The 25,029-nt window shown below is 42.8% G+C and overlaps 1 protein-coding gene across 14 annotated transcripts in view; it reads right to left on the bottom strand.

Moving 5' to 3' along the window:
• The window catches only part of CLASP2 (cytoplasmic linker associated protein 2), a 7,203,062-nt gene extending 7,178,627 nt beyond the window's left edge, over positions 1–24,435 (bottom strand). For 6 of the 14 annotated variants that reach the window (XM_044064948.1, XM_044064950.1, XM_044064954.1 and 3 more), the window contains exon 1: positions 23,594–24,433. In XM_044064948.1, coding sequence (XP_043920883.1) covers positions 23,594–23,788 — 195 coding nt within the window. In that variant the 5' untranslated portion in view covers positions 23,789–24,433. Of the gene's footprint in view, positions 1–23,593 lie in introns of all 14 variants that reach the window. The other 8 variants (XM_044064952.1, XM_044064962.1, XM_044064967.1 and 5 more) reach the window with 4 other exon arrangements.
• Positions 24,436–25,029: the final 594 nt, after the last annotated feature.

The raw sequence follows: 25,029 nt of genomic DNA, 5'->3' as shown, positions 1-25,029 counted from the left end.
AACACATAAAACACAAAATCAGTGTGCCGCACAATCACAGCCCTTAAAGGAAAACAATGGGATATCAAATCAAATATCTCTACCTGATGTCTCGACTAGGTGCTGTGTGGAACAATAGTGTATCCTAAATGTAATTTGTCCCTGTTTCTATGCCTCAATTGCACATTAGTGAATAAGAGAAAGTGGAATGTGTGTGTGTGTGTGTGTGTGTGTGTGTGTGTGAGGTATTTCAGGATCAATTTATCCAGTGTGTGTGTGTGTGTGTGTGTGTGTGTGTGTGTGTGTGTGGACTGCTTTGCAAAGCAGGGATTATTGCCAGTGCTATGTAGCTTGGTTTTAAATTTGACAGGAGTAGTGCAACAAAAAGTCTCCCAGTGCAAGGAGGAAAAGGCTGACAAGCAAACAGTACATTACTCTGGTCACCTGCTGTGACTAGCTTTCAATCACAGCAATTTAGCATTTCTAAGATGATGCACCTTTCAGTTCTGTTCTGAGTGGTCATTGAAAAGGATAACATTTTAAACAAAAGTATGGGATTTTAAGACTGCAGTGAATGCCTGTTAAGTCAATGAAGTATCCCAATGCATTATTTGAGGCAGTGTAAACAGTCTGAATTGCTCAAAATAGTCTCAGAGTGCTATTAAAATGTAGGAAACATCAAACCATGATGAAATTAATATGTTTTTTGTCCTTAAGGAAAAATAACATACCTAACACACTAGTAATAGGTGACTCTATAGTCAGGCACATGGACGTCCCACTCACTAGACTGGACAAGCAGAAGGTTACTGTTAGCTGCCTGTCTGGAGCCAGAATCCGCCACATAACACAAGCACTCAGGTCACTCCAGAACAAGCACAAATATGACTCTGTCATTGTTCATGTTGGTGTGAATGAACCGAGACGTACCTCCCTGGACTACTTGAAGAGAGACATGGAAGAGCTCTCTGATCATGTAGCCCAGGCTGGTATGACCCTGACTAGCATCTTGCCCTCACCAAGAATGATACCTCGGTATAAAGAAAAAAAAATGATACATTTCAATAATTGGCTAAGCTTCTGGTGTCATTCAAAGGGGATCCAGTGTCTGTCAGCCTGGGACGACATGCTCGACAAGCTGCGTTGCTTCTCAAGAAACTGATTGCACCTGTCACCCCTAGGCTTTCGAATACTGGCCAAGGCTATTGCTACCCCCATAGTGCCTTTTTTAGGCAAGGCTCAAAAGTCAAACCCACCTCTGTAAAAGTACAGTTTTGTACCTACCATAAATGTAGATGTCCGATAGATATGCAACTGCAGTCATAACATATGGGTTGTCCTGCCTCAGGCAGCCCTCGGTCGGCCGGATTCCAAAGTCTGGGTCCGATGTCGGCTGATGTCGCATTTCTCTCCGATGTCAGAGCGGCAGGAGTACATAAGCATCAGCCGACGCCATCTTCTTCACTGTTTCTTGCCCCAGATGCCAGGTGCCCTCCAAGGAAGGCTGTAATCAATTTGGAAGACAAAACAGGTTTCCAGACAAATAAATAAGCAATAAACAGATACACCATAACAGATATCCCCAGCTAGGATAACAGGGAGAGGAGTGGACCCAAGGAATAGAGGGGAAGGAGGGAGGGAAAACCTGACTGCAGTTGCATATCTATCGGACATCTACATTTATGGTAGGTACAAAACTGTACTATGTCCTTCAAGAATGCAACTGCAGTCATAACATATGGGTTGAATACCATAGCTTAGCTGGGGGAGGTGGAAAGCTCTAAGAAAAGGATGGTGTAGCTATCAATCCCTGCAGGACTGCCGAAGCAAAGCCTGCTCTGGATCTGGAATATAAAGGAAGGTTGTAGTGTTTGGAGAATGTATGCACAGAGCTCCATGTGGCAGCTTCTAGAATGTCTTTTGTAGGCACCCCTCTTAAGAATGCTGTAGAGGTGGCTGTAGCTCTGGTAGAGTGTGGTCTGATGTTGGCTGGTACACTTTCCATGGAAGGAATAACATAATCTGATGCAATGTCCAATCCATTTTGAGATAGTCTGTTTGGAAATTGCTTTTCCTTGTACTCCAGGGGCGTAAGCTACAAAAAGCTGATCAGACTTCCTATTGGCCTTGGTTCTGTCCAGGTAGTAGCGAAGTTGTCTGTGAATGTCCAAGGTATGCAACAGTCTTTCCCCTTTGTTCTCAGGATTGGGAAAGAAAGTAGGCAGGTGAATTGCTTGATTTAAAGAAACCCTAGATACCACTTTTGGCAGAAAGCTAGGGTTGGTTCGTAAGGAGACCCTGTCTCTATGAAAGGTAATGAACGGTGGTATTGCCATTAGGGCCTGTAATTCCGAAACCCTTCTTGCTGAGGTAATTGCCAGCAGGAAAGCTGTCTTCCATGAGAGGAATTGTAAGTCCACAGAAGCTGCTGGCTCAAAGGGGGGTAGAGTCTGTTTTTCTAGGACAAAGTTGAGGTCCCAAGCTGGTACTGGGGCCTTTCTTGGTGGCTTGATATTCTTGATTCCTCTAAGAAATTGCCTTAACAAAGGATGTGAGAACACAGGTGGATCAGTGTTGTATCTAGCTGAAATAGCTGATGCATGTATTTTTATAGAAGAATATGGGAGTCCATTCTGTAGCATATCTGCCAAGTATTCCAGGATGAGTGTGGGATATTCAATAATGAAGCATCATGTCCCTTGCTGGTATTCCAAATGCTGAATCTCTTCCATTTTGCTGAATAAACCTTTCTGGTGGATGGTCTGTGGGCTTCTGTTAATATCCGCTGAACTTCCTTGGAGAGAGATAGATTGAGGTTAATCATGGAATCTCCCAAGCTGTTAGCTGGAGCGTCTGAATGTTGTGATGTACTGTCTTGAGGTTGTTTTGAGTCAAAAGATGGGGCCATTGGGGAAGGGCCCATTTTTTGTTGTGGCATATGCTCCGTAGTAGTGGATACCAGTGTTGTCTTGGCCAGTCTGGAGCTATTAGGATCCCTTTTGGCTTCTCTGCTTTGATCTTTAGTAGTACTGTGGTCATCAGTGGCAGAGGTGGGAATGCATAAATCTTTAGGAAGTTCCAGTTGAATGAGAGAGCATCTGTTTTCCATGCTTGTGGATATGTCCTTGAACAGAACTTTTGTAGCTGATGATTGAGGTGGGAGGCAAATAGGTCTACTTCTGGCCTGCCCCATGTTGAGGTGAGCCTTATGAAGATTTCTGGATGTAACCTCCACTTGTGGGGGTCTAGGAAATTCCTGCTTAGGCTGTCCGGCAGCACATTGTCTTTGCCTGGAACAAACTGGGATTGCAGCTGTATGTTTAAGCTCAGTGATTTTTCCCAAAGATTCATTGTCAGTCTGCAAAGGGGGTAAGAATGGGTGCCCCCCTGCTTGTTTATGTACCACATGACAGTGGTGTTGTCTGTCCGTATTAGCAGGTGGCCTTGCTGAAGTTGTTGTCGAAAGGCCCCGATGGCATGCATGACTGCCAGCATTTCTTTTTGGTTGATATGCAGATGTGTTTCCTTTGGAGACCATTGTCCTTGAATACATCTGCCCTCCATGTGCGCCCCCCATCCAAGGTCTGAGGCGTCTGTGGTCATTGTTTGTGTTATTTGTGGTTTTTTGAATGACATACCTGTGTTTGCCTGGCTTACCGAGGCCCACCATAGAAATTCCTTTTGTAGGCATGGAATGAGCGGTATGGTTGTCTCTAGGTTGTTGCTGTGTTGAGACCATAAACTTTTTAGGTACCATTGAAGCTTTCTCATGTGTAGTCTTGCTAATGGATCCAGGAGAATGCATGATGCCATGTAACCCAGGGCCTGTAGGAATCTCCTTGCAGTCATCTGGGTGAGTTTTGCCAAACCTTTGAAATAATGAGTTAACTTCTTTTGCTTGTCTTCTGTCAGGTAAGCCATTTGAGAGGTTTTGTCTAGATTGGCTCCTAAGAAAGTAATTTGCTGGGATGGTTGCAGTCTTGACTTTTGGAAGTTGACTGTGTATCCCAGAGCTTGTAGCAATTGAATGACATAATCCAAGTTTTTTGTCAAAATCAGTTTGTCGTCCGCTTGTATGAGGCAGTCGTCCAGGTACGGGTAAATTTGGATCCCCTGGAGCCTGCAATGAGCAATTACTGAAGCCAGGCATTTTGTAAACACTCTGGGCGCAGTAGATAAGCCAAATGGCAATGCTGAGAATTGATAATGCTCTGGCCCTGCAAGAAATTTGAGGTATCTTCTGCAGCTGTGTCTGATAGGGACATGCAGGTATGCCTCCTTGAGGTCCAGAGTAATCAGCCAAGACCTCTTGCCCAGCATGGGAAGGAGTTGCTGTAAGGTCAGCATTTTGAACTTTGGTACTATGAGAAAGGTGTTTAATGCGGACAAATCCAGTATTGGTCTCCATTGTGTTTCTTTTCTTGGAACAAGGAACAGTCTTGAGTAAAACCCTGGCCTTGTTCTTGTTGTGGAACTTTTTCTATTGCATTGATCTGAGCAAGCAGAGAAATTTGCTTGAAAGCCTCTGCCCTCTGGTTTTGCGGTAGGTTTGGCATGCCTTGTTTCCTTGGTAAGGTATGAAAGTGGAACCTGTAGCCTTGGTCTATAATGTCCAAAATCCATTTGTCCTTTGTCAATCTGTGCCAATTGTCTGAAAACAGAGATAATTTTCCACCCAAGGGAGCTTCTGTTTGCTCTTTGGTTAGCGGACGTAGAGGAAAGTCATTGGGATTGTCCCTGTGGGGCAGGAGAAGCCCCTGTGTCACTTCTTTGGTTTGCTGGTTGCCATTGTCGTCCCCTGTAGGAACCTCTGTATTGTCCTCTTCCTCGGCCACGCCTGCTTTTGCCCCTTTGAAATCTTTCAGGATTAGGAAAGGACCAGTTTTTTGAAGGCCAATTCCTGCTGAATCTGGGTGGCTGAACCTGGAGGAAATCTTTGACTGTCTGAACTGACATGGCTTTTTCCTCAATGGTCTTTAATACATCTTTAGCATTAGCACCAAAAAGCTTGTTCTTTTCCAAGGGTGCATCAAGAAGTTTTGCCTTAACATGATCTGGTAGAGGTTGTTCTTTTAACCATGCATGTCTACGAATGACCGCCCCTGTCATAGCTGCCCTACATGAAGCTTCCAATGCATCATATCCACACTGAAGGAAGTGATTGCTAACTTGCTGAGAGTTGTGTACAGCCTCCTGCAAAGACTTCCTATCTAAAGGATCAGGAGAGGCCAAAGTTTTCTGTAAATCATCTAACAGGAAATCCTGATATTGAAACATATGAAAGAGACAATTGAGAGCTCTCATAGATAAAGTAGTGGAGGTGTAAACCTTCTTCCCCCATCTCTCTAATGACCTAGCTTCCCTGTTGGAAGCTGAAACCCCTTTCGGCCCCTGTGAAATGGTTTCTAAATCAACAGCATGGGCCCTAAAGAAATGAGAATGTGTTTCAGGAACTCTATAGTATCTGTCCGGCTTGGGAGGAGCAGGAGGGAGAGTATCAGGGGTAACACTGGAGTCAGAGTATAAATCATCCAAAACATCAAGCACAGGAGGTATAGCTAAGGGCCTGTGCTGGGGCTTTTTAAGGAAGGTACGAAGGCGCTTTCTGGAATCAGAAAATTCCTGGCCTTGCCACTTAAAATGTTCCCTCATTTAATGCAGAACTTCCCCAAAAGAAATATCCTCAGGAGGGGAGGCCAAGGGGATGGAGTCCTCTGCATCTGAGTCCTTGTAGGTCTGGAAAGGCTCTTCCTGGCTATCGGAGTGGCCAGAGGCCTCAGAATCTTCATCTGAAGGGAGAGGGTCAGTGGGCTCAAACCTGGGCCTCTTTTCAGGAGGAGGCTGGGATCCTCTCTCAGGATGGGCCTGGGAACCTCTGATCATGGAGATTAAGTCTGCTGCCATAGTCATGATTTGTGTTTCAGGAGTAGGCTGAGGTAAGGCTTGAGCAGTAAGGTGCTTTATCTTGCTGGCTGCCTTAGCACGTGTGTAGGCCTTGATAGACATGAACATGGGAGGCCTAGCAGCTCCACGTGCAGGAGTGACCTTATCCACAGCAATGGTCTCGGGCATTTCCTCGGTTTCAGTATCCGGAGGAAAATCAATAACTGGAGTCGGTGTGGTCTCCGGTATCTGAGGTATTGGTAATGCGGTGTCTTCGGTTCGGAGCGGTGAAATAACCGCCTCAGAGGGAACCGGGGCACTCGTGGTAGGTTTTGGCGTGGTGTCAGTGGAAGACGCGGACCGAGGATGGCGGTCCCGGTCTTTACGTTTTTTTAGGAGTCTGCGATGCCAGTAATTCCAACGGCATCTTGTAATCTAATTTTTCGCCGAAAAAGTCTTCAGCGAACTCCGCCCAGCGCCTGAGAGTGCGCTTATTGAAGCGAGCACAGTCGGCACAGGCCGAGACGTCGTGGTCTGGGCCAAGGCAAGGAAGGCAGTAAGAATGGAAATCCTTATGAGGTATTTGTTTACCACAAGACAAACAATTATTAACTTTTTCAGTAATTTCTGACATGGGCTGAGGCAAGAAAAGGTCCCCAACGGGGTATTTTTTGATGACTTCGGATCGAAGAATACAGGAGCTGACCGACCGGCACTTGCGAACTGCTTCTGCTTCGGGCACCGCGCGGCAAGAAAGACTGAAGAAGATGGCGTTGGCTGATGCTTATGTACTCCTGCCGCTCTGACGGAGAGAAATGCGACATCAGCCGACGTCGGACCAAGACTTTGGAATCTGGCCGACCGAGGGCTGCCTGAGGCAGGACAACCCATATGTTATGACTGCAGTTGCATTCTTGAAGGACATCAGCACAATTAACAAAAAACTGAGGGTTATGCTACTCAGCGCCAGGAGTTTAAATCTCAAAATGCACATGCTCGAAGCACTCCTCAGTATGGAGAACGTCGACATCTGTGCAGTAATTGAAAGGCTCCAGAGAGCACCCCAGCACTACTGGGCTAGAACTCATATCACACGTTTCGGCCGCAGAACACGGACCGAAACATAAAAGGAGGGGGTGTATCCATATTCATCAAGGATACCTACACCTCCAGGTTAGTGGTGCAGCATGATACTTCTGAGATCATCCATTTGCAACTAACATCGGGCAAATCTGCAATGCAAATTGTGGCCTGCTACAGATCACCCTCCATGACCCAGGACCACCACTCCACCTTTCTGGAGACACTGGAAAACATGAAGGTCCTACCAAACACTCTGATATTGGGCGATTTCAATTACCCTACCACTCACTGGGAAAGCTAGTCAAGTACAAACTCCCAGGCCCAGCGCTTCCTGGAATTCATCAACTCAAACGCCCTGGATCAGCTGGTAAACTCCCCTACCAGAGGTGAAAACATATTGGACCTGGTCATTACCAACATGGGCGGCAGGTGTTCCACACCGGAAGTCAACCCGTCACTGGTTAGATCAGACCATAAACTAATCACTCTAAATGCCCACACTCCACCCTCAACTAAGGAAACCACAGTAAAAAAACTTTTCTAAAGCAAACTTCACCTTACTTAAGACAGAGGTGGTACGTTTCACAGCCCCCACGCTAAAGGATAATGCTGCCCAAGATGCAGAAACCTTTACAAATGCACTCTATGAGCACCTACAAGGATGCATGAATCGTTCCATCCCTAGCAAAACCAAGACTCACTCCTCTAAGAGAAGGAAACCAGTTTGGTGGACCCCTGCCATAAACAGGCTATACAATAGGAGGAGGAAACTAGTTCAGAAAAAAAGCAAATCCCAAGAAGTAAAGACATCCCTAATCAGTATCAATAAGAAAATAAGGTCCCTCATGAAATCATCCAAGGCTAACTTCGAAAGAAAAATAGCCAAGGATTCAAAAGATAACCACAAAGCCTTCTTTAGCTATGTTAAGAATCTAAGTGGCAACTCGCAGATATGCACTGAACTAGTGCAAAATAGCACAAAATATACTGAACCTACTGATACTGCCAACATCCTGGCAGATAGCTTCAGTGCAAACTTCACCCCCTCTCACCTTCATAAAGGCCCACAACAATACCGGAAAAATGTAGTGTCCCAAAAATCACAGACGCATAGGTGAAAACAGCCCTTTCAAAAGCCAAAAGCACAGCGTCAATGGGACCAGATGGTGTCCCAGCCTGCGTCTTACACGAACTACAGAACGAACTAACCCCCCCACCTAAACACATTGTTCAACCTCAGCCACTACACAGACTACGTGCCCATAGAATGGTGCACAGCAACGGTTATTCTTCTCCACAAAGGAGGGGCCACAACTGACCCTGGTAACTATCGCCCCATAAGTCTGACTAGCCTGGTCTGCAAAGCTATGGAGTGCATCATTAAGAAAGACATTGGGAACCTCCAAACACTTGACTCGACCCAATTCAGCTTTAAGGGCAGATCATGCCTACTAAACCTGGTTGACTTCAAGACAGTCACCAAGGCCATAGACGAGGGAAAGGTGGTTCACACAGCCTACCTTGACCTCACCAAGGCTTTCGACACCATTCCCCACTTGGGTGTTACAGAAAAACTCACCAGCCTTAACATAAACCCCCTACGTCACGAGATGGGCTGCCAACTGGCTTACAGACAGAACTCAAAACGTTAAGAATAGCGGGCTCCATGTCCGACTCTAAACCAGTCACAAGTGGTGTCCCGCAAGGCTCGGTCCTGGGACCCCTACTGTTTGGCATATACTTCCCAGAAGTATATTTAAACACAGGAGGACTATGGCTAACCAAGTTCGCTGATGACTGCAAACTGGGAGCCATAACTGACTCTCCGGCTGACACGGACATCCTCCAAAAGGGCCTTACTGAGATGGACACCTGGTGTCAAAGTCATGGCCTCAAGCTAAATGCCAAAAAATGCACAGTCATCCTATTTGGGAAAAACAAAACACCCACGAATTACCAAATAGGTGGCAGTCCCCTTAGTACATAAGAGATCTGGGGACCCAGGTAGATCGTAATCTCTCCTTTGACAATCATATTGCCAAAGTAGCTAGGAAATCCTTCTATGTGGCCCATCTAATTACTAAAGGGTTCGCATCTAGAAATAAAGAGGTTATAGTGCCCCTCTACTCGTCACTCATTAGACCTATCATAGAGTACAATGCCCCATTTGGGATGTACCTCACAAGACACTTCCAACAGCTGGAAAGACCACAAAAGTACCTCACCAAGAGGATTACTGGCCTCAAACATATGTCTTATGCAGCCCGACTGTAAAAACTCCAGCTGTACTTAGTGGAATATCGCTTACTCAGAGGTGACCTCTGCCTGACTTACAATACCATGTCCAACTCAGAAATGATGGACAGGCTCCATCTAAAGAAATCCAAGTCACTGTGAGCCACGCACTCTAGTTAGCTAAACCACGCCAATACAAATAAACAGAACATGCTGGAGGGATAGATTCCTGTCACAGAGACTCCCCATGCTTTGGAACAAAATTCCAAACTACATTAGGGAGAGCCCCTCACTAACACTCTTCAAGAGAAACCTTGACAAGTGGACGGGTAACAGAAAATACATCCCTGGGATCACTTCATTGGCTCTGCTTGACAGGGGATCAGTTAATTAATCAATGGGGCGGCAAAAGCCGACACACTCTGGCTAGGCTTATAAATGCCCTCGGGCAGATGGCCTAGTATCTACCTATGAACCTATAGTTACCGCTCCAATGCCATGGATTGACAGTATTTTGATAGTTGCACAAACCTACACATCCATTTCATGCAGGCCTCCCAACATCTTCTCTCCAACATACCATGCTGATGTCATCCACTATAAGTTGACCTGCAGTCTTGTAAAAGTCAGACTTGTGCCGTAGCAGTCATGTAAAGTGCTGAGAGATGTAGTTTGTGTACTTAGGTAGGGGTTCTGCTCTCACTGCAGTCATCTAGGTGTGTGTGTTTGTGCACTTGCTTGACATTAGAGAGAGCCTTTTACACCAGCATGTGGGACACTTATTTCCATATTTTCGTTAAAAGACACTGCTGATGTCATTAGCAGTATCTTATTTGTGGATGCACTATTCTCACCAGGGCAAGGTCAGAGACTGGCCTGGAAACCAGGCAGAAGTCACATCATCCTATACGATACAGATTACAGTGACATGCCTTTCAGTCTACCCACATAGATCACAGCATGGTTTGTAGGCCCTGTGTTTTCAAGATGAGAAACCCCTGTGGTCTCTCCAGCTGCTGCATGTGTCTGTTGAGGTACATGCAAGAGTGAGCATTATACTCTATTAGTGTTCTGATGATGTTCAAGTACAGTGCTGTCATACAATCCTAAGATCTAAACATGATGATGTGACTTATGATCTGCACAACACAGCCTTTCAATACCAGTGAGGACATTTGGTGGTCGAAGTTCAGATTGCTATCTACATGTGTTCCCAGTGCTTGCATCACTGGGTTTCAGCATAGCAGGCTGTTGTCAATGTTGTAATTAGCATAGAATTCCACTTTTCAGAAGGACAAAATAAAGACTTTTTTTCTGCATTTATTTGTAGACCACGTGGCTTTGTCACCAATCATCTGTCTGTGTTAGCCCCTCCTATAGTATGTTATCATCATAGGTGGACACAATGATTGCTCCAGTATGCAAGAATCAGCAGATGCAGTAAGCCAAAGGCCATTATACTTTAGACTTGAACTGTCGAGAAATAGATTTCAAACAGTAAAAAGCCAAGCACAGATCTCTGGGGTACACCAATGGTAACAGCTCTACTGGGACAGATTTATTCACCAACTTTCACAGTATGTGTTCTGTCAGTGAGCCAGTTGGTTACCCATCTAGTGGCATGAGATTTAATCCTCAGCTGGGAGACTTTCTCAATGATCCCTGCATGGGGGATTGTGTTCAAACCCTATGCCAGTTGAGAATAGCCAGTATGCACTGTCTTATCTACATCCAGACCAATCACACAAAAACAGTGGGTTGTAACTTAATCACAGATTGCCTATCACATGGCTCATCACGTACACATTGCTGACATAGTTTAATACATACTTCAACACACCCCACACACAAGACTATGTTGCTGTAGAAGGGTGCTTTCAACATGCATCCGTGTGAGTTGGGGGGGACAGCAACTGATGCATGCATGTACAGGCACATCCTGACTCCTGAAGTAGACCAACATGTCATCATGGACCTTTTCTAAATGGACACTAACGATATCCCAACTGTGTGCAACAGACCTGTGTGAGTTGTTAATGCTACATCATGTCTGTTACATCTGTTGGAGGTCCTCAAAGAGATTGAAGCCATGCATGATGGCAACACTACCATCCTTTTGAACTTGACCAACCCAAGGCATCTGAGACAAATCCACACTGAAGTATTCACTCATCACTGTCAGGTGTGGCCATATACACCTATATCACCACGTGGGTAGACAAGTGTATCACATACATGGCATCTAAATATCCTGACGTGTGAAGTGACCTATAGCTCAGGTCCAGTGATCAGGTCCATGCATCAGGGCTGTCTGCTTGGTCCTTTCCTGTCCATTACTTACGTAAATGACATCACAGATAACATACACATCCTGTGTCCAAACAGCTGCCTGAAGGACTACAAATTGTGAGCAATCATTGACTCCAACTGTGATATTAGTATAATAGACAGAATCAAGACACACCAAAGATTGCTGCCACAACCATGACAACACCTTCAATGAGAAGAGAAAATGGGGGAATTATTACGTCAGGAAAAAAAAATACAACCCAAGTATAATGTGTGCATCACACCCTACACTCAGACCAATAGGTATGTTATCTGTGTCCTGGGGAAGATGGTAAGTGGAACATACACCAGCATGTGGTCATAATGCTGACTACTCCCTTGTATGTAACACAAGTAGTGAGTATGTGAAGAACATCCACAACAGAGAGCATAATACCTCCACAGTTTCCAACCTTCATCACACCAACAATTGGGTACAATGCACCCTTCTTCATGTACTTCCCTATACATTTTCCACTGATGTGTAACTGAAGTCTACCAGCTTTATCACAATGAGCTGTCACACAACTTACTGGCCATACTTAAGCATTCATTTTGTGGCACAAACATTACTGTCTGATGGTGTGGAACCCCCATCAAGTCATTACACCAGATGCATGTGTGCTACCTGCTTTGGTGATGCACCGTACATACATACATAGGTGTTTGAAAGCATTAATGGCATGGATAACATTCATGACAGTGTGGATTGTGCTCTATATATATATATATATATATATATATATATATACATATACATATACACACACACACACACACACGCCATGTACACCAGTCAACCAGCCTGCATTAATCATGTCACATACACGTATAGCAGTGTCCCCCCTAATACCTCCATCAGATGTTACGGTTCCAGAACAGTGTGTGATTACCTCCACAGAGTGTGGGCATGTAATAGTTGTACAAATGTGGTGGTGCAGAATCATCTCTAATCACTCTAAATCACATATGTTATGTCAGAGCCATAGAATTACTGGTGGTATTCTGATATTGTCCATGACTGTGGTTACTTATTTTAATGTTGTCCATGAGCCTTTATCTGTGTCCCAATTGCTGGAGACCTCTGCTGAGATTACACTCATATTCAGGCCAATCAGTTTGCATACCTTCACAATATGCACCATACTCTAATTGCATGTCAGATCCCTGATAGATATCCTCTGCATTACTCATGTAAGGATGATTACCTCACACAGACATCCTCCCCACTGTTATGTCAACTTGTGTGACAGTCACATAATACACATTTTCACTGTATAATCCCTACGGTACAATACTGACGTGATTGGTGATGCTGCTACAACTGTCTTCCATTGACATGCCCTCATTTGCTGTACATTAGGTTGTTTAACCTGTCCTCTTTCCCTGTGTTCATTCCTACAATTTATCTGTGTATCCCTATTCAATACACAAGCTTCCCAGAGTGTTTATTTTACATGGCAATTCATGAATCCTTACAGATCATTTACACAACTTCAGTGCGGAATGCCAGGCATGGGAATTTCACAATACTCTGCACGGTATATACGCTGTCCTGTGTTTGGACCATATACTTAACGTAACATTCATACCTCTCAACTGTCCAGATTTTCAAAGAATGTCCAGATGGGTTCCTCATCAAATGTGTGGCTTTCTGCCATATCACTGGGATGAACTCAGGACTGATGTGACTCAATAATTACATACATTTGAGTTTCAGATTTCAAATCCTTCAGAATGTGCATCTTCACACAAACCCCTGGTTATTCTAGCACATTTCTACAGGACAAGTATGTCCATATTTCTGGGTCATTGTCTCCCCATTATGTTACTCTTTGTCCAGATGTCTGACACTAAGAGATTGAGAACTGTGTGTGAAGCATTGGTGATCATTGTGGAATTCTGTACAAAACCACAGACCTTCAGTTCTCTGATTTAAACAGGAGTGCTATCCATGTTTGCCTATATGGTCGCCTGGCCAGCAACACTGTTGCCAACCATGAAACCTCACTTATTTATGCGTGCAGCATGAATCTGCAATGAGCACTGATGCTCACCATGCACACATGTAAACTCCACGTAGGCTTCACATGAATTTTAAATACATATAGGTATAGGCAAGCACAGGAGGACTATGGTTGACCAAGTTCGCAGACGACTGCAAACTAGGGGCTATAACTGACTCTCTGGCTGACACAGACATCCTCCAAAAGGGTTTCACTGAGACGGATACCTGGTGTCAAAATCATGCCCTCAAGCTAAACGCTAAAAAGTGCATAGTCATCCCCTTTGGAAAATCAAAGTACCCACAAACTACCACATAGGTGGTAGTCCCCTAAATATGGAAGACGTAATAAGGGACCTGGGGTCCCAAGTAGATAGTAATCTCACCTATGATAATCACATTGCCAAAGTGGTTAGAAAATCCTTCTACATGGCCCACCTAATCACAAAAGGGTTTGCATCCAGATCAAAAGAGGTAATTGTGCCCCTCTACTCATCACTCATCAGACCCATCATAGAGTACAATGCCCCATTTGGGATGTACCTTACAAGACACCTGCAACAGCTGGAAAGACCACAGAAGTACCTCACCAAGAGGATCACTGGCCTCAAACAGATGCCCTATGCAGCTCGACTTAAGAAACTCCAGCTGTACTCGGCTGCATACCGCCTATTCAGAGATGATCTCTGCCTGACATACAAGGCCATGTCCAACCCAGAATTGATGAACATGCTCCACCTATAGAAAACCTTATCCCCTCGAGCCACACACTCTTGGGATCTAAACCTCACCACAACAATAAATAGGACGTGCTGGAGGGATAGATTCCTGTCCCAGAGACTTCCCATGCTTTGGAACAAGACTCCAATCTACATTAGGCAGAGCGCCTCACTAACACTCTTCAAAAGAAACCTTGACGAGTGGATGGAAAACAAAGTTTACCCCGGGGATCACTTCAGTGGCTCTGCTGGACAGAGGTACAGGGAATAAATCTAAGGGGGTGGAGAAAGCCAACACATTCTGGCTAGGCTTATAAATGCCTTCTGGCAGATAACCTAGTACCTACCTATGAACCTATACTATCTGGATTCAGTTAAACTACTGGAGTTGTGTACATAACCCCACCTACTTTACTTCTACACCTTCCTACACAGCTATGATGACAATGAGCACATACTAACCCTAACAAGTATTCCCAACATTTATATATATATATATATATATATATATATATATATATATATATATATATATATATATATTTATCCCTTGAGACTACTCCTGGGTGGACCCCAAAACTAATATTTTTACAACGTCTGCCAATTGCACAAAGCATTCTCAACAAACTCTGCTGCCTCAACCAAGCCTCTCCCAGACGAATCCAAGGAACTTTTGCCCTGATTTATCCCTTGAGACTACTCCTGGGTGGACCCCAAAACTAATATTTTTACAACGTCTGCCAATTGCACAAAGCATTCTCAACAAACTCTGCTGCCTCAACCAAGCCTCTCCCAGACAAATCCAAGGAACTTTTGCCCTGATTTATCCCTTGAGACTACTCCTGGGTGGACCCCAAAACTAATATTTTTTACAACTTCTGCCAATTGCACAAAGCATTCTCAACAAACTCTGCTGCCTCAACCAAGCCTCTCCCAGACGAATCCAAGGAACTTTTGCCCTGATTTATCCCTTGAGACTACTCCTGGGTGGACCCCAAAACTAATATTTTTACAACGTCTGCCAATTGCACAAAGCATTCTCAACAAACTCTGCTGCCTCAACCAAGCCTCTCCCAGACGAATCCAAGGAAGTATGTGCCTCAGCTGCCTAGCCTTAATGGTATAATCTGTAAGCCCTGTTAGGTGTTCTGTTGCTCCCTGCCAGGCAAGCCAGCAGCCTAAACCCCTCTTATTTTCCTATCCATGTTCTTCCCTCTCATCTAGTTCCCTGATTTACTCTTGCTTCTCCCTTAGTCCAACCCTGTCCACGGTGTGCCCTGGTGTGCTAATGTGTTCTTTGCATTTGTCTACTAGTTGGCATCCTCTCCCCACTAATATTTACTTTTATTTCACTACTCTAATATTATCCTTAAACTCTAACTTCTCATTTTCTTCCTCTCTCTCTGTTTATACTATAGCCCACTCCTACCCACTATTTCCAGGTCCTCTCTACTTACCTTTCTGCTAGTCAATACTCCATTGATTGGTTTTCGATCCTCCCCTGACCCCCCTTTGGTTCTGCTCTTCCTGTTATTTCGACTATCTGCACTGTTCCCTCCTCTATCCCTTCGTCCTCTCCTCCTCATTCCTATCTTATTATCTTACCTTAGCTATCTGGGTTACCTACTACCATTCTATGCTGCATAGCCTAGCCCTCTTCCTCTCTCCCTCTCGCACCATCTAACCCTCACTTCCTCATATCTCTTTTTATTATCTAGCCAAGATACCTCTATCTTCCTCTACCCAGCCATACTTCTGGTTTCTCTCCCCACTGCCTACGTGTAGCCATCATCCACCCACTCGGTTATATCCATTTGATACGGCTGTATCCCCTTTCGCTGTCGTAATTACAGCCTTTCCTGTCTGTACCTGATAACCCTATCCCTGCCCCTCCCCCTCCTCCCGAACTTCCTCCTGGAGTTTTCAAAACCCCTCCAAACTTTTGGCGCCATCTTTAAACTGTCCGTTCTCCGCTGCTGGCGTCCTTGGTTGAGCATCTACACCTTTAGTAAGTTTACCTTTTGTTACTTTGTATCGCTGTTTTCCACTGTCAATACTATTGTGTTTTGTCTGTTATTGTATAATAATAGCTTTTACATAATTTGGATTTACTGCCTGATATCCTAGCTATGTGACGGTAATTGGCTTGCTACTAACTGCAATCCGTGTTTTAGTACACCTTTATGAATGCTGTCAAGAATTACCGTGGATTAACGCACTAAAATTTACTTCTATATTTTCATTGCAAGCTAGTATCTCTCGTCTTAAAGACTGCTACTGCTTATGTAACTTCATGAATAGTACAGAGATTGCGGGTAATTAGTTTTATATTGCTAACGCATTTGCCAAAGTGGGTTGCTTGTGCTTAAAACTGTCCATTTTGGGTGGCTTGTGCTTAGCTAAACTCTTTTTGTAATATGACAGTATAATATGTAATTTCAGTCCCACATTGTACATCTGGGTAGTCTAAAAGCGTAGAACTGCTTTATCTATAGCGACATTGCCTCGCCTAGTTAGTTGTGTCTTAACTGCTAAACGGAGTGTTTTGAGACTTGATTTTTTTTCTTATACACGCACAACTGTTGAAAAACACTTCTAAACTGTTGTAAAATATGGATATTGGCCTGCCAGTTAAGTAGCGCCCTTTGTAGAATGATATTGATATATTTTTAATGCTTTATTCTTATTGATTCTGTTTAATTGTATAATACTTCAGTCGCTTCCAATCTATCTTTATACACTGCTCCATTGACCTGCATTCCTATTATTATTTGGGTGTAACACGGAGCGTTTGCAGAAGATACTGATTCTGCAAGCTACACTCTGCAAATGGTAATTTAAAGATGTGCCCTATTTTGCTACAGTCCCCATTTAAAGCCCGTTCTTAAGGCACATTGTACTACAATATTTTAGCCTATGTCGCTGTTCCAAGTTATACAATTTAGTACATTGAATGTCCACTTTTTATTCTATGATAGTCTCCCCTGTAACTACTATAACCCCTCATAGACTTGTAATTGAATATGATTTATTAATAATTCACTGCAACTTTTAATTTTTGTAATTTATTCTGCTTACTGCTCTAACGGATACTGAGTTATTACCTACTAAAGTATAATTTATATCTCTTTTTCTGTTGTTCTCCAGTTTTTGCCCTGATTTATCCCTTGGGACTACTCCTGGGTGGACCCCAAAACTAATATTTTTACAACATCTGCCAATTGCACAAAGCATTCTCAACAAACTCTGCTGCCTCAACCAAGCCTCTCCCAGACGAATCCAAGGAAGTATGTGCCTCAGCTGCCTAGCCTTAATGGTATAATCTGTAAGCCCTGTTAGGTGTTCTGTTGCTCCCTGCCAGGCAAGCCAGCAGCCTAAACCCCTCTTATTTTCCTATCCATGTTCTTCCCTCTCATCTAGTTCCCTGATTTACTCTTGCTTCTCCCTTAGTCCAACCCTGTCCACGGTGTGCCCTGGTGTGCTAATGTGCACTTTGCATTTGTCTACTAGTTGGCATCCTCTCCCCACTAATATCTACTTTTATTTCACTACTCTAATATTCTCCTTAAACTCTAACTTCTCCTTTTCTCCCTCTGTTTATACTATAGCCCACTCCTACCCACTATTTCCAGGTCCTCTCTACTTACCTTTCTGCTAGTCAACACTCCATTGATTGGTTTTCGATCCTCCCCTGACCCCCTTTGGTTTTACCCGCTCCGTTTGCCCTGCAGGCTCACTCCGCTCCCCTACCTTGCCCCCAATTACCACCCGCCCCCAGTACCTCTACCTTTATCTCCCCATAACCATACCCACCTTGAATTTGGCCAGTCAAAAACCACAACTCTGTAACTCCCATTCCTTCCCACCTAATTAACTTCATCTTCCTCTCATTGACTAATCACCTAGCCAATCGAACTTATTTACCATCTTAACTCCCACCCACAACCCACATACCCTCTAATCCTTCATAACTCTCCACTCATTCACCTTTATTAGTCACTAAATAATTAATTTACCTACACCTCTCTTACTACCACATCTACTTTTACTACAACTAAATAACCTTAAATAGCCCCTCTTCACAATGCTTCCAAAACCATCATTCTTACTAACTCTACTCCTTATCTTAACCTATCTTCACTACCTCACCCAGCCCAATTATTCCTACCACTCCCAACACTTCCATGTAACTAACCATCTTATCTCTTCTCTCTCACACCCAAACACTCCAATTTCACCACACCTGTGCCCTCTAGAAAACCATTTACTTTTTCCTTACAAACTTATCACCTCTCAAAAATGCTCTACACACATAGTTGTTTCCAAATCCTACCAAATCATAAGAGAACCAAATATATTCTCTAAACTATCCAACTATTTCTCCAAACTATTCCGAAATTTCATTAGCAACCTTTTATCTGGTGGCATCCATCCTAACCCAGGTCCTACCTCCTCATCCAGTTCAGGCAAATCCTTACTACTTACCTCCTTAAACTCCCAAAGTATAGTTAAAATCCCTAACCTCCATGCCTGGTTGATACACAATAAACCAGACATCCTATCTATCTCAGAAACATGGCTAAAGCCCCATATAAAAGACTCTGAAATAATTCCACCAAACTATTCTATCATTAGAAAAGACCGGTCCCACAAGAAAGGTGGAGAAGTAGCGGTCCTCTACTCATCCTCCATGTCAGTTGCACCTTATAACAAACCTACTCCTCAATTTAACAACCATGAACTACTCATAACTCTACTTCAAATTAACAAACACATATGTATCGTTTCCCTCTATATCCCCCAGGGATAATATTTCCACACTCGAAGACATCCTCTCCTGGCTCACCAACAACATTAGCAATGAAACAATAATCTTAGGTGATGTGAATATCAACTGGGCCTCAATCCAGTCTCCCACACACCCACTCAACGTCAACCTATATAATTTTTCACAACTTATCACCTCTATAACACACCCCTCAAAATACCTCTCCAACGGCAGCATCCTGGATTGGATCTTAGTCTCTCATCCCCATTATTACTCAAACAATGGTACTCTCCCCGATCCTCTTAGTGACCACCTACCCATCTACACCTACCGACTCCCCTTACTACTAGATCGCACCCACAATTATATTACCTTACGTAACCAAAAAAACTTCAACCCATCAACCTTTGTTAACTCCCTAAAAGCAATAAACTGGAACTGTCTAAAAACCTTAACTTTAGATAATGCAGTTGCCCACTTCAACACAACTTTATTAAATATACTAGACTTCCTTGCTCCACTAAGAACAAAGAGAATAAAAATTAAAACCACCCCTTGGCTTACCAAAAACACACTAGCTACAATGTGGCAGAGAGATAAAGTCTGGGCACACCATCAGAAAAATAAGTCCCCCCCTCACCCTTAATGAATATAAAATACTTAGAAACAGGGTAAAAAAGCTCATCATCCATGATCGACAACATTACTTTTCTATACTCCAAAACAATAACAAAACAAATCCTCAGAAATTCTGGAAAGGTGTCTCCACTCTACTTAATCCAAGTAAACCTGTCACCCCCACCCCAGACCCTAATGCCCCAAATGCCGACTTAGCTACTCAATTCAACTCTTTTTTCATTGATTCTATTTCAAAATTAACCTCTTCTTTCTCTAACACTTTCGCCAACTCACCCCCATCCACCCCAAACAACACCCCACCCTGCACTACTACCACTCCCCCTCTCACACCTACTAACTCTGTACCCTCTACTCCTACTCTCACTTCCTCCACATCTTCTTCCCCCACTAATACCCCCCTCTCCACACTCCCCACCATTCACACTAAGACCCATACCCACTTCTACTATACAAAAACTCCTTCAGAAACTAAAACCTAGCACTACTGCTCCTGATAACATCCCCTCCTATTTTCTTAGCATATCTGCTGAAGCAACTGCCTACCCCATTAGCGTACCAATCAATCGCTCTATCCAAGAAGGCATAGTTCCGCAAATCTGGAAAAAAGCCTTCATCATACCTTTACATAAGGGTGGTAACAATCACAATGTTAATAACTTTCGCCCCATCGCTATCCTCTCTCCCATCGCTAAACTCATGGAAAAATGTATTCAACTACAACTACTTCCTTATCTCTTAGATAACCACCTGCTAACTCCCACACAACATCGATTCAGACCTAATCACAGTACTATGACAGCACTCCTCTCCTTCCTTGAAACTGTAAATAAAGACCGGGACTCGGGCCTTACTGTCTCTACCCTTCTACTCGACCTCTCTAAAGCCTTTGATACCATCTCACATAGGCTGCTTCTAACCAAACTTGCAAAACTTAACCTATCTCCCTCATCACTGAACTGGTTCTCCAGCTACTTAACCAATAGATATCAAGCAGTAAAATGGAAAAAGGCAACCTCCTCATTCCTTAATACCCCCAACCGGAGTTCCCCAAGACTCCATATTAGGACCCCCTCCTCTTCAACATATTTATAAATGATTTCCATACCGCTATCCCTCTCTCCAATATCATCCAATATGCAGATGATTCTACCATTATCTGCTCTGCCACATCTATCCCCTCCCTCCTAAAACTAACCCAGGCTGCTTTTTCAACCACTGAGCAATGGATGAAAGATAATCACTTGGCACTAAATGCCTCTAAAACCAAGTTAATGATTTTCACCTCTTCTAAAGTCAACTCTATCAATATAAACACCTTCTCTATTACTAGTCAAAATAACATTCCTCTGGAGCTAGTGTCAGAGACCAAACTACTTGGAGTCCAAATTGACAACCAACTAAAATTCAACTCCCATCTACAACTAAATATAAAAAAAAACCATCAAAAAATTGGTATGCTTTATCGGCAAAAGTACTTGCTTACAACTGCCACTAAAATCACTCTTTCCACTTCCTTTCTTATTCCTTCCCTTCTCTATGGAGCCCCTCTTCTAACTAATCTGCAAACATCTTTAAAAACACAGCTCTCCTCCTGTTACAACAAAATTGCCAGGTTTGCTACCAGCCAAAAGTCTTCTACCCACCATTGTTCCTCTCTCCAACAACTAAAATGGCTAGAACTACCCAAACATCTCACCTATACTCAACTGTCCCTCGCTCATAAGCTCATTTTCAACCCCTCCCTCTGTCCCTCCCTGTCCACTGTCTTTAAACTGCACCTTCCTGATAGAGTATTAAGGTCCAACAACCAAAATCTACTTGAAATATATAAACCTACTCGTCCCCCAGGCAAAAATCTTCTATCACATGGCCTTGCACGCCTCTGGAAATCCCTACCTCCATCCATTCGTACCACCTCTAACCATTTTAATTTCAAAAAATCTCTTAATTCTTACCTAGCATTACAGTGGGAATGCTCCTGCTTCCACCCCATATAACAAACACTAAAATTCACAAGTCCTCCTAACTCTAGCACTCTCATTAAATTTAGGGCATCTGCTAGAATACTGTCTTGAGATTCTGCAAGAATACTGACTCTTAACTTGTACCGAATTCTCATTTTAACTTTGTACACCCCTTATAATGTGTATTTGATACAAGTTTCATTAATTGTCAACTTATTTGTAATGTTTGTTTATAATATGGATTTCCTGCTGGAATTGTTACAATGTATAATGCATTTGTATTGTTTGTTTTAATATGTATTCCTGCTTAAATTGTTACAAATGTATAATTATCTCTAATAACCTAATGTAACATTATTTTGTCTGGAGCTTTTCTCCCCAGGACTCCATTGAAAACGGGTTCATCTTGGCCCAATGGACTATCCTGGTAAACCAACTGCAGATAAAAAAAAAAAATAAATATATATATATATATATATATATATATATATAATCTATATCTAATCTATATATATATATATATATATATATATATATATATATATATGTGTATATATATATTACATTTGGTACTTTTCTGTAATTTCAATTTTCTTAGAATCTCAAGCAGTTTTGTATTTTAATATACCATGTACTATGTGCCTTTTTATTTAAAAATGTACTGTATTTCTTTGTACGTTTATATTCTGTGGTCTTGGAGCTTTTTTTCCCGAACCTCTACCGAAAAAGGGCCTTTTTTGCGCCCAGAGGGACTTTCACAGTCAACAAATGTAAAATAAAATGCATATTCTAAATTAGATGTTCAGATTTTTAGCTGGATGTTCCTACTTCTCAAAAGCCTTTGTACCTACTTCCAATATGTGCAAGCTGAGCGGTATGTTCATGGGTAATACCCCACAACTCTACTGGAAGTGAGAAAAGCTGTGCACCACTTGGTATTCAAATTGTATGCTAATTAAGAGGTGCCCAGACTTTTGGTAGGTATAACCACTATTTAAGAGGTTTCGTACCTATTTTCAGTGTCTGCATGGTGAAAAGTAGGTCCGTGTTCTCTGTTAAACAAAGAAATGATTAATGCAATAGTCATGTCTTACTGCAGTTGGGTCAGTTTGACAGTTGATATCGTGCTTGCTACTGTTCTTCCAATTTGGCAGTTCATCAATAGAAGACCCAGTTAAGAGGTATGTTAAACGAGCCCACTAGATACCAGGTATATGTTTACAACTGTGATCGAAATAAGAGCAACACCTGCTCCAGATCACAAGGTAAACAAGAGGTAATGGATGGAATTAAATCCAGAACTGTACAATTAAAATAGTTTAAATGTTCGCAGTCTTCAATATACGTACATGATAACTGAAAAGATTAATGAATAAACTGAGCTGTCACTATAGCTGTACTGAAATAAAATGAACTACCATTTTACGCCTACTGCAACGGGCATCCACTGCACTAAATAAGCCATAAGCAGATCAGACAAACAGTGTGTGTACGGTGCTCATATCACACCTCTCAACTGTCCAAATCATAGAATCATAGGTTAGTACTAAGCTAACTGCCCTTGCGAGCCATTGTAAGCCTAGCCAATTATCCCTTGTGAGACTCAAACCCAGCACCTTGTGCTTGTAAGGCAAACACCTTAACCATTAAGCCACCCTCCCAACCCCCAAATTTTCGCATAATGTCCAGATTGTTTCCTCCTATTATTGGTTTGTTTCTCATAAAATCTGTGATTTTCTCACAAATAACTGGGATGATTTGAGAACTAAAGTCACTAAATAATGGCATACATTTGAATATCAGACATCAAATTCTTCAGAAAATGCTGTCATTCTAACAACTTTCTAAGTTTCTAAGAACAACATGTAAAATATGTGTCTATTTTAGGGTCTTTGCCCCCATTATTTCAGGCTTTGTCCGTATTTCTTGTGATAAGGGGTTGAGAGGTATGCATACACGTTGTTAACTGCTGTTCTTGTGTCCTTCCTACCTTAAAACTGCTGGAGTTAGCCCACCCTACTAACTCGTCGATCACCTTATCCAGTCGTTTCCGGTCGTGCTCCAGATCTGTAGAAATACACGTATCTGCCAAATAGTCCAGTAGCCCCTGACCGATCTGCAGTCTTCGGCTCGCGTCTTTCTGGTGGATGTGTTGTAAGAAATAGTCCATTGTGACCGGTTCCATCGTGCATAGGGTGATCGGTCTGCAATAAACTTCATATATGTTTTAACAGAAAATTACATGGCTGTCCTTCCTGCCTTTATTTTCACGTTTATTTATCAGCTGTAAAGGACACTTCACATAAAAAAAATGAAAAGCAAATTTCAGTCCCTGGGAATAGATGAAAGTAGGTACTATGGTTAATGGCAATGTAACTTGGACACTGGTAATGGTTTGAGGTCCACGCACCTGACACTTCAGTATTACAACCCTAAGTCAGTTTAAAGTAACTGTTGCGACATACACACTACTGACTTTCTACTGTTGTTACAAGTCATAAGAATATGTTTTCAAATCTTTGTTATACACTTAAAACGAAGTTGGTTACACCAAAACTTCCGCTTCATTGCAGATGTAGAAGCCACTTCCGGTCTCAAATTTTGGCTCTCTACTTTCGGGAGAGTACATACTTGAAGGAGTTTAAGCGTAGTAGTTGGAGACCTAACCTGAGATTTGAGTGTTACTGTTACCGAAGTTCTGTGGGTCCTGGAAGCGACGCCAGGCTGCCCAATGCAAATGCCATAAACCAGAAGCGTTGAAACAATGGAGTCATGTGACAGTGGGTAAACTGTAGTTTTAGTCTATATCATATTCCTTTAAAGCATTTTGTAATTACCCACACAGATATAGAGGATTTTAGTGCCCCTTAATATACCACGCTAACGAGTTTAACGCATGCGCTGTCACCTTCACATGAATGTGGGTTATTTATTCTTACTTTCGGAAACCCACCAGAAGCGCAGTAGCAAATCACGGCCACGCCTCTTAACTCCCACCTAATTACGGGTTCTGATTGCTTGGCCGCATGAATATTCATAGCGTTCACAGTTGCGAACTATACATACATATAAATCGAATGCACAAAATATGTTAAACGTACCAGATGATTATTTACTTAGAAGTCATGCATGCTATCAAAATCCCAACATAACCAGGAGGCATCAGCTTTAACAGCTAACTCAAACATATCATTGTATGGTAATCTTATCAGGGTAGTATCTCAGTAGCAAAGCCCGTCCCAAACACGCCTGCAGCCGTCTGGAGGCAGCGGCATGATTATTCAACAGTGTGCGGAACGCAATGTAATGAATATTCAGCATCTGTGCCGAAAGCAACCCGACGTTTTATTGTAGACATTCAGTGCCAAAAAATGAAATGTTTTACTAGGGACATAAAACTAAAATGTGTGTTGTACATCACATTTC

This window comes from Protopterus annectens, chromosome 3.part0 (assembly GCF_019279795.1).
Source record: "Protopterus annectens isolate FY-2018-M chromosome 3.part0, PAN1.0, whole genome shotgun sequence".
Taxonomy (NCBI): Eukaryota; Metazoa; Chordata; order Ceratodontiformes; family Protopteridae; genus Protopterus; species Protopterus annectens.
This window is presented reverse-complemented; position numbering and strand designations above follow the sequence as displayed.